The 24,421-nt window shown below is 49.4% G+C and overlaps 1 protein-coding gene across 2 annotated transcripts in view; it reads left to right on the top strand.

Moving 5' to 3' along the window:
- Cph (BCL11 transcription factor chronophage) overlaps positions 1–24,421 on the top strand; it is a 662,450-nt gene that overhangs the window by 75,316 nt on the left and 562,713 nt on the right. The window contains exon 1 of one of the 2 annotated variants that reach the window (XM_075699819.1): positions 16,107–16,819. The exons of the other annotated variant lie outside the window; for it this stretch is intronic. Within the exon in view, the coding sequence (XP_075555934.1) occupies positions 16,786–16,819 (34 nt within the window). The 5' untranslated portion in view covers positions 16,107–16,785. Of the gene's footprint in view, positions 1–16,106; positions 16,820–24,421 lie in introns of those variants that run through there. 2 annotated transcript variants of the gene reach the window in all.

Here is a 24,421-nt window from a genome sequence, read left to right as displayed (position 1 = left end):
TAACCTTCCTGCCTTCTTCCGTATTCTCTCTCTCTCGCGTCAATTGCACTTCTGTAATGCGAAGAAAAAAAATAAACGCCGCTCGTGTACTACTATACTGTCAGCGGAGAAATTGCGAGAACGCAATACGCGAGCGACGCGACGCCGCCGTCAAGTCCCCGCACTACGGCACCTACTCCGACGTCACGAATTCCAAACGCGTCATGGGGAGAGGGTGTTCCACGTGATATGTTGTGGAACACTGTGTTGTGGTCGAGTGTCTCCCCGAAGCTACGGGTTTCGGCGTTGCCCGAAGACTTCGTCTAGCTCGCTTTGACAAGCGCGTCGTGTACCATATATATGCTGCAGGAATGAGACGATGCGCATACTTTTGGTTTTAGGGGAGCTCTCCATTGCAGGATCCCACTGCCACATTCTCGCTAAAAAAACAAAAAAACGTTATGTTTCGATGTGTAACAGTGGCCTCCGAGATCGCATCGGCGTGTTGCGTCCGTGCGATCTCGGAGGCCACGGAAAAGAACGCATTAATTTCGACAGCTTGAGGTTCCTTCACCGGCACCCAAAGCCAAGTATATACGCGAGCCTTTCTTTTTTTTTTCATCGCACCTTCAACAGAAATGCAGCCTCCGCGGAGGAGAATCGCGCCGCCGACCTCAGAACTATAGAAGCGCCAAACGGCCACACCATCGCGGCGTATATACTTTTTTTGCTTTTCGCGGGCGTACGGCGTTTCGCGCGCATTTCCGCTTTGCTATCTGTGTCTTCGCGCTTATTACGTCCGCGTCTGGCAACGACGCGCGCCCTTGTTTCCACACGCACCACAGATCGCACGAAATCGGGCAGTAAACTCTTCCGACGATTCCACCGGTAATACAGTCATACGCAGGGAAGTATCGCATGCCGGCGCGGTGTGAAAGTTGCGCGACCTTCTTTATTTCGCGCTCGCCGCCTCGCCAGGCTGCTCGTCCCAGAACGCGCTCGCTCGCGCGGCACCTTTTGACGTGTATCGTATTCCGAGCGCCGTTATCTCGCTCACACGAGAAGGGGACTGTTGACACAGTCCGGACTCTGTCGGTCGGGTCGCCGAGATCGCCCCCCTTCCCCCGTGTCTGCCCCCGAACGCGGGCTCTGAGCTCTCAGCCCCTATAGCTTTTAGCCGTCTCGATGGGACGCCGGTCAGGCCGGCCTTCTTCTTTTCATTTATCCATCTTTTTTTTTTTTTGTTCTCTCTATGCGTGTTGCCGGACAACAAGGCTGCTCGCTGCTGGCGACGACGATGGACGGACGGCCCCGAGGGCACTTGTCGTCTTCGAGAAGGCGGTGTGGACATGAAAACGTGGAGACGCAGAGGGCATCCGGGTTATCATCTGGCGTTCCTCGCCGAGGCGCGCGAAAGTTTTTCTCTATAACGCAGCGGTTCGCGGGTGGTGCGTGTGGTCAGTACTATATAGCTACGTAGTTTACATATCGTAAACTCGACGATAGCGGGTCGAATCGGAAGTCACGAGGCGGACGAGCGAAACCGACCCGACCCCCTTTCTTTACTATTGCTTTCTTGCTTGCTTGCGTATTTTGCTAAGTCAATCGAGGTGAATCGGCCCAACTCGCCGCCACGTTCTCACGACCTGACACGCTATATATATATATATATATATATATATATATATATATATATATATATATATATATATATATATATATATATATATATGTATATATATATATATATATATATATATATAAGATTTGCATGAACCTGACGACCGCATGCCTTCGGCCCGGCGCGCCTCATATTGTTCCCGAGTTTATCTGGTTCGTGTAACCATATACTTTATCATCGTATAGTATATGCGCTTCAGGTGCTTGTGTTCTGATACATTTTATTTTTGTTTGTGGGATACAAAGTTCATATTGGCGAACGTGTAGGTACAGCGAGCACTCCTCTGTCGCGAGATGAGGACATGTGTAAATCCTTTGAGTTCCACGCGAGTGTGCAAGGCGGCGCAGTTTTCATCAGAGAGAACGGTTTCGTCCACCAAAGCAGCGCGAAGCCACAAAGGAAACACAGACGAGAACAGCTGGTAGCAGAGATAGGATTGCACCGCCATCAAGTACTGGACAGAGGCCACGACATTGTATTTCAGTGGCTACCCGGGCACTGCAACATTACTGGCAATGGAAGTGCCGACAAAGCTGCCCGTGAGGCATGCACGTGATGTATGTGAAAGCACCGCGATACTATTGTCGAGAACGGAGGCAGCGCGGCACCTCAGCGGTCTTGCCCATATTATTACTGTAAGTAACCGGAACACACCGGCGTTCACCAACACTCGCCTATATGCCATGGACCCACATATGAGAGTATAGCTTTTGCCTGGTTTTAACCGACGGGAAGAAGCGTACTATGCTGTGCCGCCTGCGAGTAGGACTTTCTTTCACAAACGCCTACTCAGTCCTAATTGGAATAATGGACAGTACTAATTGCAGCACATGTGGTGTCGAAGAAACGACCAAACATCTCATCTGTGACTGCCCCACATACGAATACGAGAGGAGTGCCCTTCGGACAGCTTTGGGGCACTTATAGACGACCGGCCTTTCGCAGAGGAGAAGATCTTGTTCCCGTGGGCCTCGTGCGTCTATGTACGACGTCTCTTGACATGCACCAGCCTGTACGACCGCGTGTGACTGACTCAGCGATGAACGCCTGTGTGTGTAACAGTGCAAACTGTGAACTTCTTTCTTGCTTCTTATTTTTTAATCCTCTTTCCCCTTCCCCAGGGCGCGGTAGCCTACCGAGCTCAGCCTGGTTAACCTCCCTGCCTTTCCCTTCTGACCTCTCTCTCCCTCTCAGTCGGGTACGCCGGCTGGAAAGGATAAGAAACAGAGAGAGAGAAAGTGTCGTTCAAGATTTTTTTTCCTGGCACCGCATTTTGTCGCATTTATTTTCTCTTCTTTTCGCTCTTTGTCAGTGGCTGCTCGCAAAGCCTTCGTTACCGCACGAATCGGACGCTCGCACTGGCAGGTGATGAGAAACGAATATACTCTGGAGGAAGGAATCCCAAAAGCCCGGTCACAGTGGACCGACATCGCGCCCAGTTTGTGGTCCGCCGATTCCCAGCGACAGCGGAGTCGTCGACAGCCAGTCAGTCAATTTCGTTGTAACACCGCAACGACACGACTGGCAATTGTGCGCGCGCCTATACCCGGCTGCTGCGAAATTATTGCCGCTGATTTGTACATGCGTGCTGCTCGCTTTTTTTTTTTAACGTGATCCACATTATAGGCGTACTTCATCCATATTGGAAGTATCTAACGGTCAACTCGAAGTGCGTTGAGCGTGCGCGGACGTGCCACAGTGACACGAAATTGCGAGTTTATTTGCATATATATGTATGCGAGTGATACCCTAAAAGGAATAAGGGTGTAAATCTGTCTATAACTCGCGCCTAGCTCACTCTAGCACTTTCGCTCGAGCACGCCTTCGAGCGCAGCTCGTGGCTTTTAGTTCCGGTCGTGCGAATCAATAAACTTATTGATTGAAAATGGCGTAACGACACGAGTTACATAAGCGTTTGCACCCTTATCCTCTTTTAAGGGTACACGTCGTTTGACATTGCATAGGAGCGTAGCGTGGATGAATGAGATTGTGCAACGTCCCCTGTGACTCACGCGCGCAGCCGTCAAGACGTCGCAACCTAACAAAAAGTTCTCGCATACTAAAGATCTCGTTAGCGGCACTAAATTTCGGCCTCGTTTTTTTTCTTCTGTTTCTTTCTTTCTTTTTCGAACGCCACATTGCAAAATCTGACGGTGACGAAGGCGTCGCACACGTCCTTTGCTTGGCGCGCAGTGGTGCACCTATGTGTCACGTGATGGACACTGTCCATTGCTTCGAACTTTATGCGCACGCTTGGCCTCCGCGGTGTTATATAGACCGAGAGAAAGCTGTCGCACGCGGTGGTCGTTTTCTTTCTTTTTTTTTTTTACGATCTCCTTCTTTACGGCTCGCCTTTCCTCCGCATGCGCATAGCTGCTGCGGGCACGTCATCAACTCGTTCATCCCGCAAAGTGACCGGCGGTAGGCGTTATGCCCCGTGCCTTATCTGGCACTTCGTCCTCGGCGCCCTTGGCGTACATCAGCGAAGGCGCCTGTTGCATCGACTTTCACCTTTCCGGTGTTATTGGCGCCTTCTCAGGCGCTCATACCTTTTCCGTCGCTACTTTCCGTCCTTCTTCCTTGCTTCTATTTATCCTTTGTTTTTCCTCACCCGCGTAACTCTTTGAGCCCATTCCGCTGAGTCGTCTGCACACGGTGTAGGTTAACAGCGCGCGGGGACATCTCTCCGCAAGTGCCTCCCATCTTCCGCGCAGTAAGCGTCAGCGGAACGACGGCGCTGAAGACGAGGTCACGCGAAGTGGTTTTACGTTGCGTAGCTGTCCGACAAAGCACCCCCCTTTACCCCCCCCCCGGCCCCCCTCTGGCATCGCGTCATCGTTTAGCCGCCCCCCTTTTAGCAGTGCGCGCGCACATAGCGCCGTAGGATGAAACAGTGGAACGGACCATCGCAAGCAGTCGCATAACCCCATGCGCGCTGCTTTTGTTTCGCACTCTCCTGTACCCGTGCAGTGCTTGCAGAGGACACCTTTTGCGGTACATTTGTAGTTGAGCTTCCGCATACTGTCGTCAGGAGCACTGGGGTAGCCAGGAAGGCAGGGGGGTCTACCGGGCTGCAGCACCCCCCCCCCCCTCAGAAATTTTTCCAGCGGGCGCTCTGCTCCCTTTTATGCCTGGCACGTCGCCGATGAACAAAGGCGCATATCCTTCGAACGCCCGCCCCAGACAAGTACTGGATGGTAGACACCTTCGCGCAGATCAAGGGCCTGCTCAAGGTAATAATTGTATTATTACGCACCAAGCATGGGAAACTGAACAGGGAATTATAATGGGGGCTTTAGCCTACCCCGAAATGCAGCCTTGGCCACCTTCCCCGAAAAAAAAAAAAAAAAACCCTGGCTACGCGCCTGGTCAGGATCGCTGCGCTCGAAACTGTCAGTTTGTCTGCCTGTTCGAGAGAGACCAGCTTAATGGTGTTCGTTGTCGCGCATCTGACAGGCAGCACTGCGCCTCCAAAATTTGACTTTTGCCGCCGAATTCACAGACCTTTTTGTTCATAAGTACTCCCTGCCGTTGACCGGCGGCCTTCGCTAATGCCGTATTTACGCGATTGTAACTCCGCCTATTTTGTTCTTCTATATGAAAATTCGAAACAGCCTCAGTAGTGGGCGGGGGGGGGGGGGGGGGGGGTGTTGCCGAGACTTGCAATTCAAGCGAAAGCATGTCATCGCCTTTAGCGGCGGGACAGACGAGATATTGTGGACGCTATGGCGTGATTACAATATTACGTTTGCTCTAAGGGTCTATACCCGTACCATTCAGCTATTCCGCGCGCTTGTTCGGAAGGATCTTTACGTAGCTTTCACTGCGTGCGTACACGGCGCTCACAGGAGGGTCGACAGCTCGTGGAAGAGGCCCTGTTCCAATCGAGGTGCCACTGGCACTCGGAACGGCCGCACTCTGGGAAGTATCGACAACTGATAGAATGTATCTTGCATGCGCGTCGACTTATGGCGCGTTCCACGGGGTGAGCAGGAGCCAGTCACAGGCGTCCCCAAAAGTGATCTCTTAATAGTACCTGCGTTCCAATGGGCGAGCAGAAGCATGGAGCGCTGTGATCCAATGACGGAACAGGAGCAGTTTCGAGACGTCGAGAGAAGTTCGAGCTGCTCGCGCGCGTGAAGCGGAGGGCGCAAGAAGTCGCACGACGCGAACGCGTCATATCCTTTCATTTTGGCTGCGCTTCCGTCGTGTTGATTCAGCAGTGGCGCCATGAGAAGCGAAGTTCGCGTGATAATCGCCGCACGAAGCTAAACAATCTGGTCACGTGATACACCTTCGCCTTCGAATCTGCTCTCAGAACTCTTGCAATGTTTCGATGGAAGGGATGGGAGCGAAGGGGAGCAAGCAGTCGCGCTCTCGTTGCTCTTCTGTTCTGCTTCTCCTCTTTGTCTCAGCTCCTGTTCTGTCAATGGAATGCGCCACTGCAATCGTGCAAATGCGGTATATGTGCAGCTCTTACGAACGATTCTTGCGTAAGTGTGTGTGTGTGTGTGTGTGTGTGTGTGTGTGTGTGTGTGTGTGTGTGTGTGTGTGTGTGTGTGTGTGTGTGTGTGTGTGAGAGAGAGAGAGAGAGAGAGAGAGAGAGAGAGAGAGATGTAAGTCTGTGGGGAATCAACCGGGAAATCTTGCAGTGTACGAAGGAATCCCTCTGAGCAATGGTGTTTTGTTAACAGGTTGGGAATCTGCTGAGGGGATGTCAAGACGACCATGACATTGACTTGAAGCGGCTGAGCGACGATGGCCAAGGATTTAATTCCTCCAAGTGGTCTGGAGGAAAATTAGCGAGGGCTGGCTATTCAAACTTACCATTCCGGCTCTTCCAACGCATTGTCGCTTATATACTTGCATACGAAAAACTTCCCGATTGCCAGCGTTTCTCCGCAGATAAAGGCAGCCTTCGCGAATAGATCATACATGGCGTTCATTCGATCGCCACTGGTTCTTTTTTTATCATTATTATTATTTATGATCTGTAAATCTTTCATGCAGTAGCTGTATAGCAGGAGGGTTAATGAGCGCGCTGATAGAACCGCCTGTATACCGTGGCCTACGCGCGGCTTCTTCTGCCGACCGGACGCCTTCGCCGGCCGCCGCTGGCCTCTCTCTCTCGGGGGAGAGGAGAGAGGCTGGCAAGCGGCGGCTTATCGCGCCTGACCGTATTGTGTGAACAGGCTGGCGACGCGTGTTATGCGCCGGATAAGGGACGGAACCCCGTTACGAGCAGCCGGAGAAAGGGAAAGGAAGGCTTCCTCGGACGACGGCGGCGTCGGACAAGGTGGCCTCGCCGCGTCTTGCGTGCGGGTGGGTGGGTGGTGGCGCCGGTTATGCTGCAAGCGGTTGTCGCCTGGAGAGGGCGGCGCTGAAAAGGAGAACAGCGTGGAACATTTAAGTTAAGCTCCATTGGTAAATTGCTATTCTGCAACGCCGGAACCGCCGCTCTTAGAGCGGAGACTTCGAAAAAATAAATTGAAAACACAGAAAAGAAACGCTATACAGAGGACGGGTAGCGACGCAATCGTGAACATACCGTGCAAGTTGGTGTGACGTCATAGAGATCTTGACGGCGGCGTCTTCTAGGGGGGGGGGGGGTTATTTTGTAAGAGTCCACCTGGTGGACTGACCATTTCGGCCACTGCTGATTGGGTGCAGCTGTATGAGAGAGGAGGAGACGAGCGACCCTAGCCAATTAGCAGCGGCCGAAATGGACAGTCCACTAGGTCTTACAGAATACCCTCCCTGGTGGTCCAGTTGTTTGTCGCCGATTGATTCGTGGGGTTTAGCTTCCGAACGCAACACACGGATCTATCTATCTATCTATCTATCTATCTATCTATCTATCTATCTATCTATCTATCTATCTATCTATCTATCTATCTATCTATCTATCTATCTATCTATCTATCTATCTATCTATCTAATGTTGCCTATTTATCTATGCTGTCTGTCCGTCTGTCTCTCTGTCTGTCTGTCTGTCTGTCTGTCTGTCTGTCTGTCTGTCTGTCTGTCTGTCTGTCTGTCTGTCTGTCTGTCTGGCTGTCGTTGTGCGTGTGTGTGTCTGTTCATTTGGCTGTCCGTCCGTTCGTCATCTTACGGCAACCCAGTGCCCCGCTTAACGGCATGCACTGAATGCAGAACTGCAGCTGCTTGTATACAAAGTGCGTTCCAGCTCACATTAGCCAAGCTTTGTTTTAAAAAAAGAAGAAAAAGTTGACGACAGAACGCCGTAAGTCTCAAAATTCTATCTTGCACCCTGCTTATATATATTTTTTTTTCATCGTTGAACAACTTGGCTAACGTTAACTGGTGCACTCTTTATGGCACATTCGACGTGCAAAATGCTGCCTGAACATGGGTGCTTTCTGGAGGTCGTCAACTTCCGCCACGTTCGCCAGCCAGAGGATCAGAGCCGATCAGAGAAGGGCTGCAGCCGGCAGGCGAGCCGACTCACGGCCTAAGAGATCACGAATTTGAAAAATACTGTGGCATTCGACAGTGTCCAACAGAACGGCAGCTTGGTCTCAGCTAAGTAAACTGGTCAAATCGACGCGGGGACAGTTTGTGACAACTACTGACCTCAGTGGCCGATTGTATAGGCATGATATGGGCAACCCCACGTATTCTCACTGCTATTGCTTCCCTGCCTTTCCTTTCTTTCTTTTCATCGCGTAACCTCCTTCGCATTGCGTAGAGAGAGAGAGAGATAAAAGGAAGGCAGGAATGCTAATCATTGAAGCGCCCGGTTGTCTACCCTACGCTAGGGGGGCAGGGAGAAGGGGAATAGAAAGAAGGGAGTAAAAGAGAGGGTAGCAAACTGGACTCCCTTCTTATCCTTTCTCGCCCCTTTTCCTCTCTTCCCCCTTCCGTTCGTGGCTATTTACCATCCCTGAGACAAGCGGCGAACACTACCATCGCGCGTTGTGAATGTGCCCCGCTATAGAACCGTTATAGTATTACGAGGCGCGAACTCAAGATGCAGAGACGGAACGCAGAGAGAGGCAGGGAGAGAGAAAGGTGGACGGAGGGGGATGCGGGAGGTCGCGGCCGCATTAGCGCTCATGACTCGGCGGGTTCCGGCGCCGTTGTCCAATGCCTCGACAAGGCACGCGCGTCTCCCGAGGCTCGCGCGTTCAAGGTCCCGGCGCGGTAACCTTGCAGCCCGGCCCGTTCGCCCATTACGAGACCCGGTCTTGAGAAGCGCCGGAGGAAGCGAACCGCTGGGCCGAGTCGGGCCCACTGGCGGTTGGTTGGTTGGTTGGTTGGCTTGTCTGCTTCGTTCGGTTATAGGGAGGGTCAGCGGCGCTAATGAGTCGCCGATCGACGGCTGGCTGCTCTGGCAGTGCGAGACGTGCGCGAGGCGCGGAGAGTTGTCGCCCAGTCATAGCTGGAAATTGGTCGAGTGTCGACGACGCAGTTGCAAAGCTTGAGCGCGCGTGCGGGGATCTCGACCGACACCTTTTTTTTTTCTTTGCTGAATATACCGGGTGTCCCGCGTAACTTGAGCCAAACATTAAAGATATGCAAATGCCAAGTAGGCTGGACAGATCCAAGGTATGTTGTTGGCCAGTCGCCTGGAGATACTCAGATTATTTATTTCTTGCCTTCCGCCGAATTACATAATTAGTATTCGCTAATTAATTAACTTCTCAAGTATTACGACTAGATGAAAAGTATGAATGGGAAAATTGTAGAGCAACATGAAAAATTCCCTATACAGAATTCTGTTGCTCAATGCGTGCCACATAAAAGCGTTTTTTCAAGCACGGGAGAAGCACGCGAATACACGCAACGTTATAGTCGCGCGGCTATTTTTCGTGCTTTCGCGGACAGCTTTGGAAACTTCTTGGGAACGCTGCGCTCGCTATATACTTTCCTGTCAATAATGCCACGTTACGCTTGTAGCGTGGCATTATTGACAGGAAAGTAACGTAACGCTTGTAACGGGTGTGCCATTCGGGACCTGGAAGTCCTGGACACGCAACTTCAAGAAACGGTAAAAAAGACACGCAAGGTACATACAGATGACAATTATTGGTGCGGGACAAAAAGATACGCCCCAAAGGTTGAGGACACAGGGATGAAAGAGTGCCGGCCTATTCACAGAGTTGAACGTGTTTAATAACACCCTGTGGTAAAACTGGCGTGTTGATGCTGCACCGCGGATTCCGTGTCGATTCGCCGTTTTCTTCACTCCATCTCGCAAATCATTTGCAGCACTGTCGAAGGTACGAGGGGTGGTAGGTACACAGACGATCTCTCTCCACAACGGAATATAGTTCCGGGCGTAACTCTCTGATCTTTAGGCGGAACTAGAGAGCCCTATTTATTGGCTGGCACGTGATACGTTACAGTGATACGTGACTTTTTAGGACCTTTGTGCATGAACGTGGTGTACCGTAATTGCGCGGTGGTTTGCAGACGACGCGGCGCGGATGAACACACATCGAGGGACATTCGGCCCTCCTATTGGCTAACGGAGGATTGCGGCTTCGACGGTGCCGCAAATGCCTTGCGAGACGGAGTATAAACCGACTTCACGGGCGCGTTTGTCGTCGAGCGCCAACTATTTCCATCGCGCCTGTTGTGACACTGTAAGATAATTTACTCCCCTTGTTAAAGTGCGATAGACTCATGCTCTCTCTCCCCATTCCCACGTGTATGGCAGCAAACTGGACTCAGTCTGGTTAACCTCCCTGCCTTTCCTTCTCTCTCTCTCTCTCTCTCTCTCTCTCTCTCTCTCTCTCTCTCTCTCTCTCTCTCTCTCTCTCTCTCTCTCTCTCTCTCAATTTACTCCCCTGAAAGTTAAATAAGGGTGGTAATTGACTTATTACTAACACCCTTACACCCCATAAAAGTGTAGGGGTGTGAGTATAGACCAAGTTACACGTTTGTTCATTTTTAATGGTGTGAATTAATTTACAGCGCACGTGCAAGAGCTTTTTGGCGTGGCCCAACAATTGAAACCTCTCGTGGAGCACTCGGGAAGGACAACCTTCCTCTTCTTCCCCCTCTCGCCCTACTCTCCCTGTGGCGGCTGTGGTAGAGGAGGATGGCAGTCACTTTCCACTCCGGCCCTCGCGCCGCTGCAGACAGCGCACTATGACAAATCGGCTTATACGTAAAGCCAGTTATTCTACCATCAGAGACGTACTGGTTGACGGCTCGATTCTGCACGGACTTATAGCGATGAAGCAACGAACGCTACCTAAATGTTCCCACTGCAGCATACATGTGCGCCTCCAAGTTCATCATTTCTCCAATAAAGCGAATAGCTTTCCCTGAGCGTTCGGCTATTACAGCGTACATTGACAACCATCGTCTATGGGTTCTGCATGGTCCTTACATCCGCGAATACCCCTGCATGATCGCGTACGAGTTGATTCTGAAGCACACTCATGGCGACATTCATTACTATATAATGCACGAGAGGTCACACAACGGTATATAAGTGCTGAGAGCGTGTGTGTGTGTGTGTCCGATGGCAACCTTTTCGTGACCTACACGGGCCGTGACGTGGGTACCCTCGTGACCATTTGAGTGTCATCGAGAAGATCATCAAGGGGCCCTTTGAACACAACAGAAATGCCGTCCCTTCGCACTGGCCTGCGCTTTGGGCGTTCTCGAGCCTATCTGCGTCTTCGTTGGCGTGCTATCTTGACCGCTTCGCTCCAACTTTCATTTCGTCATGCTTGATCTTATGACACCTGTTCCATCTGTTCAGCCGTTTGATCTTGTGACTCCTGTTCGTGATATTAATTTTTTTTTACCTGCTATGTTTCTACTAATAAAGTTTATTCCTCCTCCTACCTGCTATGTTAGCCTTGGCTTACTTACTTTCCCCGATAGAAGATGAGAGAGAGAGAGAGAGAGAGAGAGAGAAAAGCTTCCGTGCGTAATGCCAAGTTGCTTCGTCCTCTTGCTTTCTTTGCGCCTGGGAAGTTTGCCTTCTTGCAGTGCGCCTTAATATATAGACTTTTTTCTTTAATTATGCGGCTTTACGTGTCAAAACCACGATCTGAATATTAAGCACGCGGCAGTGGGGGTCTCCGGAAATTTTGACCACCTGGGGTTCTTTAACGTGCGTCTAAATCTAAGTTTCTATTGCGCTTCCTTGCGGCTGTTCGTTTACATTGCGGCTGTTCGATGGGCTATTATTCCGTTTGTCCCTTCTGTAAACAACATCAGTACGCCTACAAGGCGATGAAGGGATGGCAGCTGAGCGTAAAGGCGAAGTGAAAGACGCACACACGCGTTCGCACATATATACGATGATGTCAACTCGCTATCGTGTACAGCTTCAATCTTCTTTGCCTCATATACCGTTCTTTTTTTCTTTTTCACATTCTATATTCCCGCGAAACAAGAGTATCTTCAGGTGAAAGTGTGGATTCTCTCCTCGTGTAAGAACTAAAGCAGTACCTTACGGACCTATTTACGTAACGTGTTCTTCTATTGTTACAATATTGTCGCCTCCATTTCTCGCTGTTTGCGTTTCCTTCGATATTATCTTCCACGTTAAAAACCCCAATCTTCCATCCAATCCAGCAACAAACGACCTGCGTGTACTATACCTGCTGGACAAGCGGTATCGCAAAGAGTTCCAACGATTCCCTTCCTCGCTGCGAGGTCATTCCTGCGACGTCTCTCTCGCGCCTTCTTGTCGCGTATACATCCGAGAGTTCACACTGACCGTTAGACGCGTCGACCGATGAACAGCGACCGTCCTGATGCGCGCCCGCGTGAAAAGGCCACCGAACGTGCTCGCTTTGCAACGCTAACAAGCGCCCGTCACAACACGTCTGGACCGCGAGCGACCTCGTTAATGAGCACGCGGACCGCTATGGGCTCGTCCGGTAGGTGGCGCCGTCGAACACTCCGAAGCACTCCCCGAGTGCGCCGTTATTCCTGCCTTTTGCTCATTCCCCGTTCTTTTATTTTTTCCTTTGGTGAGTGACGTCTGAGGGATTGTCCCGTCGTGGCCGTTGTTGCGATCTGCCTGACCATCGGGAGGTCGGTATTCGGTTTGCTCGTTGCCATTGAGGCGCCTGACTTAGCTGAGCGTTATGCTCGAAAAAAAGAAAAAAAAATGGATGTGTGGCCTTCGGTGCCCTTACATCGAGCTGACCTCTTCGGAACCTGCCTCAACAGAAAACGAATGCGAATGTGTTGCTTTCGCTTTTTCCTCTCCTTGTTCTTTTTTTTTTTTTTTGAATTCCAGACTGCGGTGTTTTTTATAACTTGCTTCCGCGCATTCATATGCTTTAAATCTCTATAGCTGCGGACCTCGCTGGCGATGACAAAGCGAGTTAGATATTGCTTTTTAATTTATGTCGCCGAGCTTCTGCCGGCACTGTAGCTTTCCGGAAGGTTCCTGACGCAGTTTGCTAAAGATTCTTTGAGCTTCTTCCTTGGGAGGCCTCTTTGGAATGAGTGTTGTCGGTGTCAACGGAAAAGTTATGGGAAGGCGCCCGATGGTCATTTGACTACAAGCGCGCTCACCACCATATAAGCATTAACGTACCCACGCGAACAGGCAAGACGTATTCTCGGCCAACACGCTTGCACACTCGCGTTCCAAATACATACATACATACATACATACATACATACATACATACATACATACATACATACATACATACATACATACATACATACATACATACATACATACATACATACATACATACATACATACATACATACATACGTTTCAGCTCGTGTGTGTTTGTGTTCGCTTGTGCGCTCGTGTCCTACACTATGCGAGCGCAGCTTAAACGTCCATATAAAGGTGTTCTTGTTGCCTGCGCGCGTTGTTAGGTGACCCTGACCTTAAAGTGTCGACTGGCCTGAACCAGCTGCAGCGTGTTCCTCAAACGAATCATATTTCAGCGAAATCCTCTATCACCGGATTTCGTGATTACGCGTCCCCCCTACGCTCGAAGAACATTTATCTGGGGTGGAGTGGGGGGGGAGATCCTCTTTATCTTCGCATCTCCGATCTTTTTTTTTTTTTTTTGTTGTTGTTGTTAGGAATAACTTCGCAGAACTGTTCGCTAGGACGCCCCACGTATTCGCTCATAACGCCCGCGAATCTCTTTGCAGTGACGTATAGCACGCACAGCACGTACAGTACGTACAGCACGCGCGCGTGTGCTTCGGCGCCTGCCGCCGCCGCAGGCTGCAGATGGACCTCCCGCGGCGCGGTCGCGCTGACCTGTCCGGCTCGCGCGACCGCTGGGGCCTGACATTCAGAAGCCTCCGTCTCTGTTTGTACGCGCCAAAGGGTGGGGGAGGGGGAGGGAAGGGATTGACGGACGTCAGACGGACACACGTCGACGACGGCCGACGTGTCACCCGTGTGTGCGTGCCTCTCGGGTGCGCCGCCGGTCAGCTTTAGCTGCGCGGATGCCGCGGTGTATACGGCTCTCGAGGGGAGAGGAGACTGAGAGAGAGAGAGAGAGAGAGAGAGAGAGAGAGAGAGAGAGAGAGAGAGAGAGGCGACGTAGGCATCCGACTATCCATCGTGTGTGACCGTGTGCCTCGGTTTTACTCGTTCCTTCGGTTGTTTTATCTATTTGTTTACTTATTTTTTTTTCTCTCTCTCTCTCTTTTGTCACTTCCGCCCTTCGCGCGCCCATCGTGTCGCCCGCATAGCGCTCGTGTGTCGCGCAGGCATGCGAACTTTGTGACGGCATTTTCTGAAACCTGCTTCCAACTTCTCGTTATAGCCTGTGTGCCCGCGTGCGCATTTGCAGAAGCCTTCACGCAGCACTTCTTCCCGTTTTGTCTCCCTCTCTCTCTCTCTCTCTCTCTCTCTCTCTCTCTTAGCATTACATTTTGTATATCCATGCACTCACGATTGAATACACGGAAATCGCCCGTTCTGCGCCAAAAAAGAAATAGATCAATAAAAAAGAAATACGAATTTCCTCGATGCGTAACCTCAAAACTGAAGGCTGCTGTTCAGACTCGGCATTGCAAACATCGTAGCGCAATAGTCAGTTTCAAGTTTTCAGTCACAGTTGCCAAAATTTTGATCAAGAACCCCCTCCTCCTCGCCCTCCCCAGACGTAACGGTCCGCTTTATTTTGACTGCGGAATTCAGCGTTCTGTTGATTAATGTATTTCTTCCGGAGAGTCATTGTACATCCTATTGCAAGTTGCCTTCAATTATTCTTAGAGGTAATTAGCAAATTACCACAAACCTATTCACCGCTGAGGTGCTCAAATTTATTTATTTATTTATTTATTTACCTTCAATTCCCAATGCATTATAGAGCAGAATGGGCTAATAACAAATTCATACATTACCAAGTACGCGGTAAGAGAGAACAAGTTATATTTAACAGAAAAAAAAAAAAACACGGCACACACTATTAATCTACCTGCAAGTGAAGACCGTACAGTTGCCACGCGATGTCGTGAAGTAAACACTAATCGCAGATTCACAAAACCAAAGCCAACGTTATTTGGCAAGGCAGTCGAATACCAAGAGTCGCATGCTCTCGGGTACAGTCTTAACTGTAGCACCCAGTCTGTTATACCGTTCCTGGCTGTTGAATTATAGCGAAACGGGCATATGTTGACACCCAGACCAAGTTCAGTGTCTTTTCCTTGCGTACGTTTATGTCTGGTTGTACACAACTGCCTTGTGGAAGCTTATGGGCCTAATCGATGATGTTGATTCCGCTTTTAGCCCATATCTCTTCGCACGATGTATTCTCGAAGAATTTGGACGTCAATTGAATTGGCGCTTGCCTGATTTTGCTCGTGTGACCTGAACCTATGAATGAAAAAAATAATAATTATCGTGATCAACCCATGAATTCATCAATAGGAATAATAATCGATCAATAGCATAGCTCTAAAAGTTATATCGCTTGAACTTTGTCAAATACCCAATTGAATATCGCCCGTTGTCGCGTTGCAAGTATGACGCGTCAGTAATTATGGACGCAAGTTATTGTAAAGCTCTCCGCAGTCCTTTGACCTTCCCATGCACCCCACCCCTCGATGTGTTGCTCATTCACTCCTTATACCCAGCTTTGGCCGCGGGTTAGTCCAGGTACCCGCAAGGCAGTGGGACAATGACGATGCAAGCTGGCAACTCCTTTTAATCTATTATGATCCGTCATCTCTTCTTTCTCTTGCTCTCTTTCTTTTTTTAATTGCGCGAGAGGATAAACAATCAATCAGTATCTTCGGCAGCTCTTCGGCATTCATAAATTAATCTCGGGAATACAAATAATAAGTTAGAATGGGAAAAAAAAAAAAGAATTTGATACACGCATGGACAGCAATACGATCTTCTAAGAGCATCGACTGTGCTCACTTCTGTTCTACTTCATACTGGCTTACTCTTTTACCCGACACATTCTTTCGGCCCCACGTGCACATACGTCCACACGCGCATTTGCGAGAGTTGTGTTTAATATCAAATACAAGGCTTCTATATATATTTTTTTTCCCTTAGTGTAAGCCATGTCCCAACACCCTCTCTCTCTCTCGTCTTCGTCGTCTCTGGCTTCACATGCTTTCCGGGACAACCCGGTGTGCTAAGGGCGCGCACGCCGCTAAAGATCACAACCCTCGGACACGAAACCCGCGGTCCACTCGTGTCACGCTGGCTTTCTTTTCTTCTTTCTTCTTCCTCTTCTCTGATAGCCTTTGCGTGTCGCCGTTCGGATGACATTAGCGCGTGCGCGCATTCGTTCCTTTGTACACCGCCGACTGCGTGTGCACGAGTTGTCTCCGCGTCTCCTCCTTGCCTAATCGACGTTTGCGGGTTTTTGTTCGAGAGCACTGTCTTCGATATTTGGCGGCGTCGGCTTGAGCCTCCCGACGTGTTGGATGCGAGGGTGCGGGTTGTACCAGTGAAAACGCGGGAGCTGGTGGAGCCTGGCTCTCGTTTTGTGGCCACTGTCGCGTTAAGCGTCCGTAGTGGTCGTGGTGTGTTGTGGCGTGGCCCGCGACTTGTTGTGGTGGATACGGGAGTGACGACGTCTCCTCCTGCGCGTGTTCGTTTATGTGTGTGTACGTGCGCATGCGCGCGAGCGCACGCACAAACGCGAGTGAGAAGAGAAGAAACGAACGAGTGACACCCGATGCAAAGCAGGAGTGGTTCGGCGCGCGTTTCAGGTGAGACGTGATGTTACTATTGCGGGGGGTCGTGACATGGTTCGCGCGTGTTTGTTTTAGGGGGGTGCCAGTTGCGGGATTTGCGCGCTCGCGGTGCGTTTGCGTTCGTATATGCGTGCGTGTACGCACGTATGTGCGTGTGTAAACGCGGTTACGCTCGAGTTTGCGTAAACTCGATAAAGTCGGGTCGAGTCGGCTGGTCGGACCGAAACCCGGTCGTCTGATTCACGTAAGCGCTGTAGCGGGTCGAGGCGAGTTGTGTCGACCGCTCCGCAAGGAGTGCGCTTGATATACGCTCAACCCGCTTAGCAAGATGCGTGTGAACGCTGTCGGGTCGGGTTGGGTCGGCCCGATTCCGACTCGACACGCTCGCATCAAGTTCACGTTAACGAAGCTACCTTTGTTTTATTTAGACAGTTTGGTACAGCGCGAAGCGGGACAGGGGACACAGGAAGAAACTAGAACAAGCCCTTCCGGCTTCGCGCGGCATACCGCACACTCTAAAATGAGAAAACCAACCTTTGTTTGAAACAGCGAATTATTTTTGTCTCTCTCCATGCGCCCTCTCCTCGCGGAGGGTAGCCTATCGTAACTACTTTCGGTTACCGTCCGGGCCTTCCTATATATACATTCCCTCTGTCTGTCTAGCCTCTCGTGCAAGTATTTCGCTGTCCCTCGGGACCTCCTTCACGCACCAGTGCGCGCGTCATTCCTCAACCGTTGCTGTTTGAGACGAGGCTAGCGGAATTCCCACAAGTTGTTGTACGAAAGCGCTGGAATAGCCCTCCGCGTAGAAAGGCTGCTCGCGCTCGATTCGCGCGAAAGGCGTTTTACCGCGTATACGGCGGCGCGCGCTGAGCTTCTCGCCGACAAGCCGCTGTCCGTCACAGGCATGTCCTCTATACGCTCGCGACGAAATTGAAACGAACAACAAAACAAGGAAATCGTAATAAAAAGGCAAAGCATGCGGGTATAAGTAAGAGATAGAAACGCAGCACACACACACATAAAAAAAAAAAAGAAAAAGAAGGACGAGTGTGTGACGGGCACCGCCGGTTCCGCCCGAACGGAAGTTTGCCGTGCCCTGGCGCGCGAGGCGTCCACCGATGCGCTGCTGGTTGCTGGGCGCGGCCGCGCAGGAAGTCGCAGTCGCCGGCCTGCATACATCCATACGGTATGTGCGTACCACGCACAGGCGAGCCGGCGAGCGCGCGCGCGCACTCACACACACGCCCGCCTGTCGCGTAGCCCTGGACTGTCCGACCCGTGGCGAGCCGTACCAGGAATCCATATATCTCCGCCATGCGTGTACATATACGCGCACATCCCGCGCGCGGAGAGAGAGAGAGAGAGAGAGAGAGAGAGAGAGAGAGAGAGAGAGAGAGAGAGAGGCGCTGTGTGTAGGCTTCGCTGTCTGTGGACGGGCGATGCCCGACGCCGGCGTGTTGCTGGCGGAAAGGTCCCTCTCGACCGTGTGAACCTCTCGGGCTCGGGGTGGCGATGCGCGAGGTGTATACTCTTTCTGAGCGAAGACGCGACTGACGAAAGGGAGAGAGATTGCTCGAGCACGCACGTTAAGCTATTCTTCCTGGACTAACGCTTGACCGCCCCGTTGCCTGGAATCGGTCCGAATCGCCGGTGCCCTAAGCGTGCACTGTTTGTGAGTTCCAACGCGAAAACGATTACGGATCTGCTCCGATGCTCACAGCTCAAAATAGAACCGGGACGTAATTCGTTATACAGGTCACTTCGTTGTACAGAGACGTTCGTTGAGAAGGCGCTCGACTTCGTTTCCAGATTTTACCTGCATTCGTAACACTGGCTTAACTTAAACTCCAAAACGTACACTTAGGAGTGCTCCGGGCTTAAAGGAACTGGTTACCGAGCGATTACGCGTCGCACTTACGCGTCTGCACGTAATTAAGCGTAAAAGGTGTTCGTTGCTGTTCCAGTTTGAATTTGTGAGCACCGTATGCACGCGTGTAGCGTGCAGTCTGAACTCGGTGCGTCAGCCCTGATTCAAGTCCCCAGTGCTTATAAGCGCTATAATACTATAGCGACGTAGTCACTCTTACCGGCTCGATAAGCCAATGGTGAGGCAATGAAGAAGGAACTGCTGGTGGCGACGCCACCGTGAAGGTCGCGCACCAGCTCCCCTATGACGTCATAGGTTCCCAGAGCGTCCGCAAGGGCGTTGTTAATTGTGGATCGATAGCTTTGCGTTGCGTTCTCAGAGGGAACAAAGAGTGGCCCTAGAGCGACTTTCGAGAACGGTTCCTGCGCCAGAACGCACTGAATACGAAGGCGGTGCTTGGAAATCCGTGACGTCACGCTCATGTACCGGCGGTGAGCTATTGGTTCGCAATTAAAAAAAACAAATGTCAAGTTCGCATTTCTTTTCCCTAGAGTGATCATGAACCTTTCTTTGTTCTTCCCGCCAAATGAATGTATATAGAGCTTTGAAAGAAAAAAATAATTTTAGGACCTAAACTAGTTTAGTGTAGCTCTTAAATGTCCTTTTAAACAATGATGGCGAACTCTCTCGCGCGCGCTCCCTGAACACTTGCACATATGTGCCTTTTCTTGAAGGTGCAGTTCCTCTGGGTTAGACTGGGCGTTGAAGGACTCACTCCAAATTCTCAGCAACAAGTTAAGGCACTTGCCATATATTATTTCCTTGCCTAAAAGGAGCCGCTGTGCTTTCACCGGGAATTAACGCGCGCAACGATGCTTGTGAGAAGCCTGACGCAGAAGCAGTGAAAACCAAGATTACAGCGAGAGAGCCGCGAGGGTGTGCGATGCCACATCTGCCGCACTTATAACGGACAAACGACGACATACGATACTCTATGAGAGAGCAACAACCCACGTGACCTTGCTCACACGTCGGAGTTCGGGTGCATATGCACTCCTTTCCCATCTGCCCTGGGGGTCTCCACCGCATTCCCTTTGTGTTCTTATATTCTTTAATAATGGTCTTGGCAACGGTTGTCCTCCGTACACGTGTGCTCTCTCTGCCGCAGAGTTGGGCGCAACACTGAAGGAAGTGACAAATTATATAGATTCAGGTTCGCGGGAACGCGGCCCAACCTCTCAGCCTAACTGTACGCCTTTCCGCACTTTACTATATCTTATCACTCACCTGCTACGTCCTAAATCTCACCATAAGATGTATCGCACTATAAGTTCCGGTAACATAATTTACTGCTATACGCTTACGAGCGTTCGCGAATCGAACGCACTTAGTTAAACAGGAGCGCCCGCAGCGTGAAGACCGATTCCTTCAGAAAAAGCAAAAGAAAAAAATAATGAAGCTTTCTCGTAAATTTGCATTTAGCGAGCAAGCCTGTTTTTCTCCTGCACAATTAACCGCGTCGTATGATGGCCTCGATGAGGGGAGGAGCCACTTTGGTTCGTCATAGTCGCATGACTCCGTGCGCCGTAAACGCAGCCACTTTCTGCCACGTATTTGTATAGCTTTCGAGCACTACATAAAGTGCGTTCCGGAAAGTCGTTTTCGAAGAAACTTTGCTAACTTCGAAGTCACTAAAATGTTGCTGATGGTGCTGTGAGGCAGCTTAAAAAGAAAACAAGGTCGCCAGTTGCTCAATAGAAACGTTTGTCGCTAAACAGACAAAAAAGGTCGCTATATCCTGCGACAATCCCGCTAAGTTCGCGAGAATACATACATACATACATACATACATACATACATACATACATACATACATACATACATACATACATACATACATACATACATACATACATACATACATACATACATACATACATACATACATACATACATACATACATACATACATACGGCACTGCCATTAACCCATTGTACAGGTAGAACTATCATTACGTTTCAGCCGCGTCTGCGGTATTGTTTTCGGAAAATGACCAACATTACCTAATACTCAATTTGCTAAAATTCGTGATATATATATATATATATATATATATATATATATATATATATATATATATATATATATATATACTTCGTAGCTTCGCGCTACAGTGATGGTGCATGCCAGCTTTCTTTCGTTTCCAGACGGGCTAATTTGTTTTGATTCACGTTCTTATTTCCTTCAATAAAATTTATTTTGAGGTGTGTAACTGAATATTGCAAATCAGGTTTGCAAAGTCGCATTGCAGCGTAACCACAGGGGCGCTACGTTGCGGCTTTTGAAAAGCTCTGTGTTCAATATATATGCCCGTGTTGAGCGGCCCCTATCTTTATAAATACACAAGTGTTCTCTTCCTCTGCACTCGCTCTAAGACCGACACGGTAAAAGATAAAAAAGAAAACTAGGAAAAAAGCTAACTTAAATCGCCATTCGTGTGCCGTCCGTGGGGGAATCTGTAGTTCATTTCCCCGGCTGGACACAGCGTCCCAGCACATAGAACGAGACAAAAGAAAGCACTCTGAAACAAAGTTATAAAAAAGTGATCTGGAAAGGAAAAAAAAAGGACTGTGCCGAGGCTAAAGACCCGGACGACGACCACACGTTCGGATGAAGGAAAGGGGGAGCCACCCGGGCGTCCGGGGAAGGTCTTAGAATAATGGTTGCCGACATTCGATGACAAAAAGAAATTAACGTGCGAAGAGGGTGGACACGATGCTCGGCGGTGGTGAAAGGCGAGGCGAAAAAAAAAAAGCATGTCCATAATGAAAAGAGAAATAGAATGAACATATCTGCGAAGCGCGAGAAGAAGGTAGCGGGCGAAGAAGAGGCAAATGAATCATGCGAACCACAAGCGCGCAACGTGGGACGTTCGGAAGATGGACGGTTAAGCGCGTTCGCTCGCGACGTTGTCCCTTTTGTTCGTCTGCTTCACTTCTGTTGCTCGTCCGCTACGTATGGCGTTTTCTTTTGTCGTCTGCTATGTTACCTCCTTTTTTTTTCGTGCGCTTCTGCTTTTGTTCCCAAAGCGTGGAAATTAGCTTGCTCATACGCTTTTCTTTCTTTTTTTTCCCCATGTTTTGCTTTTGTAAATCCGTCTGCCGCGTCGTTTGCTGATGCTGTTGCCCTTTAAAAGCTTTCTTGCTGTGTGTGTTTTCTTGTTTTATATATTCGAGTACCGCTTTGGCGTCGTTAATTCTTGGTTCCATAGTAGCAATCCTCCATCTGTCTATCTCTCTTTCTTCGTTACGGCGTGCATTTGTTTCTTGAGATTGCGCGAATCGTGTTTATTGTGGTATTCTTTGTGCATGCGTGAGTCTTTTTTTCTGTCACATACTTTTGAGGTAATGTTCTTCTTTTCTTGTGTTTACAGCGGAGCTGTGTATGGCTAGGGTTCCGTGGATGTTTCGTGTCCGTCAGCAAATCAGCGTTTGTTTTTTTTCTTTTTTTAATTTGCAGACACTCAGCTCCCCAATATGGTGCAAGATCGCGTCACTCTACGCAAAAGTTCATACGTCTCATCACTTGAATATGCATTTTCAGTGTATTAGTTATCAATAAGCAAGCACCGTTTTCAAGGTCAGCAGTAGACTCTCAGGCACAGACAGACGAAGAACTTTATTTACAAGGTCCTGAGAAGCTTTGTCCTAGGGCAGAGCTGCTGGCCGCTCCCACGCGGGGGATCGCTAGGCCGAGCCTAACCGCTGCATTGCGAGCTCTCGGCACAGCCCAAGGTTGACGTGAAAGTTCTGAGCAGCTGATAGCAGAGCTCCATTCTTCCGTGATGCGACTGGATCCCCGTAACAAGGCGCAGATATATACTACATATATCTTTTTGCTTGCGTACGGGGGTATGAGCCACTCATTGCCTGGCACTCTTAAACAAAATTACGCACTTTTGGGCCATATCTTGCCACACAACGATATTCGTCATGTCTCTTGTCCGCGTTTCCTTTCTTTAGTGCTGGGAGCCCGGTACTTGCAAGTCACGAACGGTATGCTCGCTATCCGCATGCCACAGCATTCTCGACAGGAAAGTGGTGAGCGCAGCGTTGTCAAGAATGGAAACGCAAGCAAGACAGATGACCATTATCGTTGTGTGACAAAATACGACCCAAAGGGGTTTACATTTCTTTAAGAGTGTACATGACGGACACATTTCTTGTAGGGTAGGCATAGTAATGCTTGCGCATTTAATAACAAAGCTGATACTAGAGAGTGTGTGTGTACCTATTGCCACTCTTGTTTTATCAAACCTATTCCATAAAAATTATATGACAATTGATCGCTAAGACGACTCTATGATTATGCCGAGTTTCCCTTACTTTTCATAATTGGGTATATTTCACAGTGAAATTGTAAAAATTGTGGAATCCCCGCCCGCTGTCAATACATGGGCTTGTACGGGAGGGAAACGGAGATCCCCATTTTTGTCTGCTAGGACAAAACTGTAGTCCTTTCAAGCTTCATTAAGCTAATTAACTAAGAGGTATGCTCAATCACAAATTACAAATAAACGTGTCTTGTTTCGTGAACTCCGTAGGACTGCGCCTCGGTGCATCGTGTTTTGTTTCGTGCAGTAGTTTGGCTTTGCTGTCCAACCACGTTCTCACCATGGGCTGGGGGCGAATTTGGGAGCGCAACGACACCTTCGCTGGCATTCCGCCTTCATAGAGTGTATTGGCCCCGACTTTTTTTACTCGTCGCGCTTTTGTTTCCGTCTTTCTTTTAAAATTATCCCGTTTCTGAAATATTTGCCTCCCTGGCTGTATTTCATCAAGTACATGTTCACGCATTTGCTTTTTTTATTGCTTTGATTCTGCTGTCGTGCTTTTTTTGTGCCAGGGCGTCACACACATACCTAACCTGCCCTCCTTATATATATATATATATATATATTGTGTGTGTGTGTGTGCGTGTGCGTGTGTGTGTGTGTGTGTGTGTGTGTGTGTGTGTGTGTGTGTGTGTGTGTGTGTGTGTGTGAAGGAATAAAATGGAAAACAGAGGGACACGATTTTTGTTAATCACGACTCTACAAAACCAACAGGCAACGAAGCTATATGATCAAGCTAGGTACAGGATGTCCCACGCAACTTTAGCCAAACCTTAAACATATGCTAATGCCACGTAGCTGGACAGAACCAACGTAATATTGTTTGCCGTCGCTTGGAGATACTGAGATTATTGTTTCATTAGGTCTAATTAGATAATTAGTATTACTTAATCAATCAGCTTTTCAAATATAAGATGAAAATGTGAATTTTAACAGCGGGTTTCCGTGCTCATCGAGCGAGATATGTTCATGTTTACCTGTGCGAGCGTGAAGCCGTGCTTGTTGATTTGTTAAAACACGTTGGTGGTGTGGAACCATGATAGAATGTCTAAGCGCTACTGGACGAGGACGTAGAAAGAAATAGACACACAGAGACAGCGCTGACCCTGTGTGTCTGTTTCTTTCTACGTCCTTGTTCAGTGGCGCTTACGCATTCTGTCGTTGTTAATTTAGTTAGTAAGCGAAGGTTTACAAGTTCATGCGGCCGATAAAACTACTATCCTTCCTTCTTACTGCTATCTACTAATTTGCTATCGACATCGGTGCTTCGCCTTTCGGGCGAAACTGCGGCTTTTTTTTTTGTCCTTAGAATATATGGCGGAAGGAACGAGAGAAACATTCTGTTTCGGAATA

This window comes from Dermacentor variabilis, chromosome 7, assembly GCF_050947875.1.
Source record: "Dermacentor variabilis isolate Ectoservices chromosome 7, ASM5094787v1, whole genome shotgun sequence".
Taxonomy (NCBI): Eukaryota; Metazoa; Arthropoda; class Arachnida; order Ixodida; family Ixodidae; genus Dermacentor; species Dermacentor variabilis.
This window is presented reverse-complemented; position numbering and strand designations above follow the sequence as displayed.